The sequence below is a fragment of the Nannospalax galili genome, unplaced genomic scaffold, assembly GCF_000622305.1.
Source record: "Nannospalax galili isolate Female #2095 unplaced genomic scaffold, S.galili_v1.0 scaffold46, whole genome shotgun sequence".
NCBI classification, from domain to species: Eukaryota; Metazoa; Chordata; class Mammalia; order Rodentia; family Spalacidae; genus Nannospalax; species Nannospalax galili.
Window position 1 is genome coordinate 1,964,354 of NW_008355790.1, and position 5,542 is coordinate 1,969,895.

The 5,542-nt window shown below is 40.1% G+C and overlaps 1 protein-coding gene across 10 annotated transcripts in view; it reads left to right on the forward strand.

The window, feature by feature from the left end:
- The window catches only part of Primpol (primase and DNA directed polymerase), a 42,747-nt gene extending 37,516 nt beyond the window's left edge, over positions 1 to 5,231 (forward strand). For all 10 annotated transcript variants that reach the window (XM_029556382.1, XM_029556390.1, XM_029556386.1 and 7 more), the window contains 3 exons: positions 1,813 to 1,895; positions 1,983 to 2,029; positions 4,777 to 5,231. In XM_029556382.1, the coding sequence (XP_029412242.1) occupies positions 1,813 to 1,895; positions 1,983 to 2,029; positions 4,777 to 5,031 (385 nt within the window). In that variant the 3' untranslated portion in view covers positions 5,032 to 5,231. The remainder of the gene's footprint in view (positions 1 to 1,812; positions 1,896 to 1,982; positions 2,030 to 4,776) is intronic.
- The last annotated feature ends 311 nt before the right edge of the window (positions 5,232 to 5,542 follow it).

Genomic DNA, 5,542 nt, shown 5'->3' on the forward strand with positions numbered 1-5,542 from the left:
GACAGGGTCTCCCTGTAGCCCCAGCTGGCCTGGAGCTCTTTAATTTTTAATCAAAGGCTTAGAATTTAAAAAAATGTTTTAACTAATTTTTTGAGAATTTCATACAGTATATTTTGATTATATTCTCTCACTTCTCCTAACTCCTCCCAGATCCACCCCCACTTTCCTCCCTACTCCATCCACCTCCTGAAGATCTGCCTGCCTCTGCTTCCCTGGTACTAGAAGTAAATGCATGTGCCTCCATGCCCAGCTCTTGCATTTTTTAAAAAATTTAATAACGTCTCAATTCCAGTATGTACTCTCCATATACTTTTGGGTGTAGGGCCATTCACTGAAGCATGGCCAGCCTACCAGGGGCCACATCCTTAAACAAAACTGACCTCACTTCCTCCCTCAGAAGCCATCAACTGTCCATAGCTCCTCAGTCGGGGCAGGGTCTTGTGAACCCCTCCCCTGCTTCATTCTGGAATGTTGACTAGATTGATTTGTGCAGATTTGATTTGTGATTTTGTAGGCAAGGATATCTTCTGAGAGCCATGAGTGCAGCGCCCTGTCATATCCAAGACAGTTTCACTTCAATCCTCCTTGAGCTCTGACTCTTACAATCTTTCTCCCCCTCTTCTGTGATAGTCCTTGAGCCTTAGGGAGGGGGGATAATATAGATGTCCCATTTGTGGCTGAGCACTCCACTGACACTTAATCTTTGCACTTTGACCAGTTTTGAGTTTCTGCATTAACCACTGTCCACTGCATAAAGAAACTTCTCTGATGAGGTCTGAGAACTGCACTGATCTATGGGTAGAGAGATAAGAATTTAGAGAGAAGACATTTTTAAAAGTCTTGCTTCTGGTAGAAACTGCTGTCATCTTTGATATCATCTTGCTTCTGGTAGAAACTGCTGTCATCTTTGATATCATCTTGCTTCTGGTAGAAATTGCTATCATCATAGTGCTGTCAACTTTCGCTTACATATTCTGAAGCTATATTATTTTGGTGGCCACAACTTGAGAACTGCTAGATCTTCCTAGAGAAGCCTTCGTCAGTTATCTAAGTTCATTGCGTATTCCTGTTTGTACACGTGCGTATACATGTGTTTGCACATGTGTGAAGTTCAGATGACAAGCTTTATTTTCGCGGTCTCCTTGGCCTTGAGCTTCAGGCTGGCTGGTCAGTAAGACCCAGGGACCTACCTGTCTCTACCTCCCAGCCCTGGGAGTACAAAGTTATGCCACCACTCCCAGCTTTGTGTGCGTGCTGGGGAATGTATTTATGTGTGCACAGGTATGTGTGGGGTGCACTCATACTATGCATGTGCAGGCCAGAGGTTGACATCAGGTGTCTTCCTCTACAACTCTCTCCATCTTTTTTGAGACAGTCTCTCACTGAACTTGAGCTTTCACTTTTGTCTACCTGGCTACTGAGCAAACCCCTGGAATCTTCCTGTACACACTGGGATTACAGGAGTGTGCCCAGCTTTTATGTGGGCTCTAGGCTCCAAACTCAGGCCCTCATGCTTGGGTAGCAAGCACTTTGCCACTGAGTTGTCTCCCCAGCCTCCTGCTGGCCTATTTTTCATGCAGGTTCTGGGACTTGAACTCAGATCCTTGTGCATGCAAGACAAGCACTTTACCTACTGAGCCTCCAGAAGTATTTTTAGTAACTAGTTTTCTTTTGGTTAGGTATGTCTATTTTCAACCTTTAGCTTTTTAGTTTTTCTTCATGTTTTAAGTCTTAGGCACATCTCTTATAAACTATATCTGAATTTTACTTTCTGTCCAGTATGAGTATTAATGCCTTCTTTTTTATATAAAGGATCCTGGTTGATCTGAAAAATGAAGTTTGGTATCAAAAATGTCATGACCCTGTATGTAAAGCAGAAAACTTCAAATCTGACTGTGAGTTATTAATTTTTGCACTTTCTACAAAGTAAAAATTAGATATCCATCTAAAAAATACTGATTGTTGCCTTCTTTTTGATTCAGGTTTTCCATTACCTGCTGAACTAAGTCTCCTGTTTCTTCTCAAAGAGGTAAGTGCAGCTTTCTGCCTTATGGGTTTTGGTAAGGAACATCAATGTGTTATGAGCAGTGTCCTCCCATGTCCAAGTAGCTTTTAAACACAAGGTGTGGCACTATGTCCACTTAGGAATATGTGGTGATGGCCTTCCCAGCCCAGCGCAGACACTGTGTGTCACCTTTGTTTTCACTGCTGTGTAAGTATAATCAGCTTAATCCCAGGCATGTATTTCTTAGATTTTGCTTTAAAGAGTAAACAAACAAACAAACAAAAACCCATCTTGGGGTTTTTTGAACAGTATATATAGGATCGATTTCTATCAGAACAGTGTCAAAGGGACTATGGGATTTTAGGTTTGGATATTATGGCTTGCCAATCCATTTTATTTCCTTTAGACTTTATTTATGTATTTATTTCTTTTTGGTCTTTTTGAGACAGGGTCTCCCTGTAGCCCCAGCTGGCCTTGAACTCACAGAGATCCACCTGTCTCTGCCTCCCTAGTGCTGGGATTAAAGGTGTGCACCATCATACCTGGCTTTCTTTAAAGCCATTTATTTATCTAAATAATTCACAATTATTGTAGAAAAAAGAAAATACATAAAAAGCAAAAAGGTTTAAAAAAAACCCCCTGCATAATCATCAAACTGATGTGAAAGTTTTAACGTACACCTTTCACTATTATCTGTGCATGCTCATTCTTTTTGAAGTCATAATGCATATTGCTATTTGGTAGGTATTTTTCTTAAAATATCAGAAATATTTTCATCAGTACCTATTACCAAAGTGCTCTCCATAAAATCCTAGGAATTGAGCTTGTACAAGTGTTCGGTGATACACTTTGCCAACTCTGCTGATCACTGTCTTGTGGCCACCAGCCTGGCAGGCACAAGGCAATTCACTGTTCTCCTTCAAATTTCTTTGCTGATGAAGCAGAATTCTCTTAAGATCATTATTTGTGTTTCTACCATAATTTCCTGTTACCCATCTCCCCTCAAAACCAAACAAAGTTGGGCGTGATGATGCAGGTCTTTAATTCCAGCACTTGGGAAGCAGAGGCAGGTAGATCTCTGTGAGATCAAGGCCAGCCTGGTCTACATAGCAAGTTCCAGGCCAGCTGGGACTACAGGGAAATCCTATCTCTAAGACAAAAGTCTCCTGAAAAAAAATACATCCAAGTTTAAAGTGGTACAAATCCCATGCTTGAGATGTTGGAGTTTAAAAGAACGGAAAGCCAGAGCTTCTGGAAACTACTAGGTTAAAGTGTTTAGAAGAACAAATTTTTAAAAATTTTATTTCTTATGTGTATGGATGGATTGCCTGCATGTGTGTTAAATGCACCTGTGTTGTGCAGTGACTATGGCGGTCAGAAGAGGGGCATCTGGCTTTCAGAAAGAAATTAAATATGAATAACTCTGTCCTTCACCTAAATTTGCAATGTATTAACGTGTTGTTTTAATGAATCTCTTGAGAGGTTATAAATTATAAAAATCCTTCATCTTTATTACACTGTGTAATAAAGGACAGAGGACAACCTGCATATATCAGTTCTCTCCTTCCTCCATGTGAGTCCAAGGGCTCAAACTCAGGTTTTCAGGCTTGGCAGTTAGAGGCTTTACGTGCTAAGCCACCTTGCCATCCCCAAACCCTTCATCTTTTATTAATTATGAAGCCAAAGAACAAAGACATTTTTATATTGTATAGCAAAAAATTTAAATTCAGGAACTTTAACATGAATAGACTACTGTTCTCTAATAAATAATGTAGTCGTATTTTGACAACTGCCCTCCAGTCTTTGTATTCTATTTTGTTTATGCATATTAATGTGGGTACATATGCCCAGCTTTGTGGGGCAGGCAGAGCACAATCTTGGATGCTGTTGCTGTCTACCTTGTTTTTTGAGACAGGGTCTCTGGAACCTGGGGCTTACTGACTAGTCAGTGAGCTCCAGGCATCTGCCTGTCTCTACATTAAAAAAAACAAAACCAAAAAACAAAACAAAACAAAACAGGGTCTCCCTGTAGCTCCAGCTGGCTTGGAACTTGCTGTGTATACCAGGCTGGCCTTGAACTCAGAGATCTGCCTGCCTCTGCCTCCCGAGTGCCACCACATGCCACTATGGCCAGCCTGTCTCTACATTCTTAGCACTGGAATTTTTTTTTTAAAGCCTGGCTTTTTTACATAGGTTCTCAGAATTGAATTTATGATAGAGTGGCAAGCACTTTGCAGACTGAGCTATCTCCTCTACCCCATATTTGTAACTTTTTAAACACAAATTAGGGAAATAAGTTTGTTGTCAAGATACAAATTTCCCAACTTGTCTCTAGCTGGTCTATCTTTGGTGTTAAAAATGAAATCTAGGGGGGCTGGAGAGATGGCTCAGCAGTTAAGAACACTGGATGGGTGCCCCTGCCTTCATGCAAGCAATATATTCATACACGTAAAATAGTATTTTTAGAAAATGAAATCTGACTCAGGAGGCAGAGGTAGGCAGATCTCTGTGAGACTGAGACCAACCTGGTCTACCTAGTGAGTTCTAGGCCAGCTGAGACTGCAGGGAGACCCTGTCTCAAAGACAAAAAACGTTGTCTTTGAGCTAACATACTTTCCTGTGGTAACTGTTACTGACAACTTGCATCTAACATGTTCATTTGACTGATGCCTTAATTCAACATATTTGGAAGGAAATGAAGTTACATATCATGACTAATAACTTTCATTTCCCATCCTGCTCCTCTTCCTGCCTCCCCCACTGAAATAAAGGAAGAGTTTACTTCTGATGAAACAGATGAAATCAGCCACAGAGAGACCAAGAATTCTCAAAAGCCATCATCCAGTAAACTGCCACCTGGTGGACTTTCTGATGCTGACTGGGATAACGACAAAGATGATGCTTGTTTGTTAGAAGCTACAGAAGATGTGGAATTAGCTGAAGCTGCAGAGAACAGTCTTCTCGGTTACAGTAGTGCAGTTGATGATATTCCCGATGAACTAATTGTAGAAGCATTACAAGAGTAGCTATGAACAAAGCTTACACAACTAGCTACAATTTGCCTAACGTGAGATCTGATAATATAAACATTAAATTAGGGCTCAGGGTAGAGCCCAGTGGTGGAACATTTGCTTTGTATGTGCAAGGCTCTGAATTTAATCTCTAACACCATTTAAAAAAAAAAATCAAATTATATTAACTTATTATTAAACATGTTTATATCGTTTCCAATCATGTGGTTTTCCAGTGTTCCCCCCCCCGCCCCAGGTGTTTTTTGTTTTTAACCTAAACCAGTCTTATTGAAAATTAGCTTTGGTATACTTAATTCAGTATCCCTCTAATTAATCAAAATTGGTCTGTGTTCACATTGACTTGTCTTTGAAAGTTTATAAGTTAAAACTCTAATGTCTGGTGGTGATTAATGTGTCAGTAGGCTAAAATTTATTAGGACAGTAATCAGAAAAAAATGACTATAGGTTCTGAAACTATCAAGCTGGTGTGACTTTGTTTGAATGGCAAAGTAATATTAAATTCTAG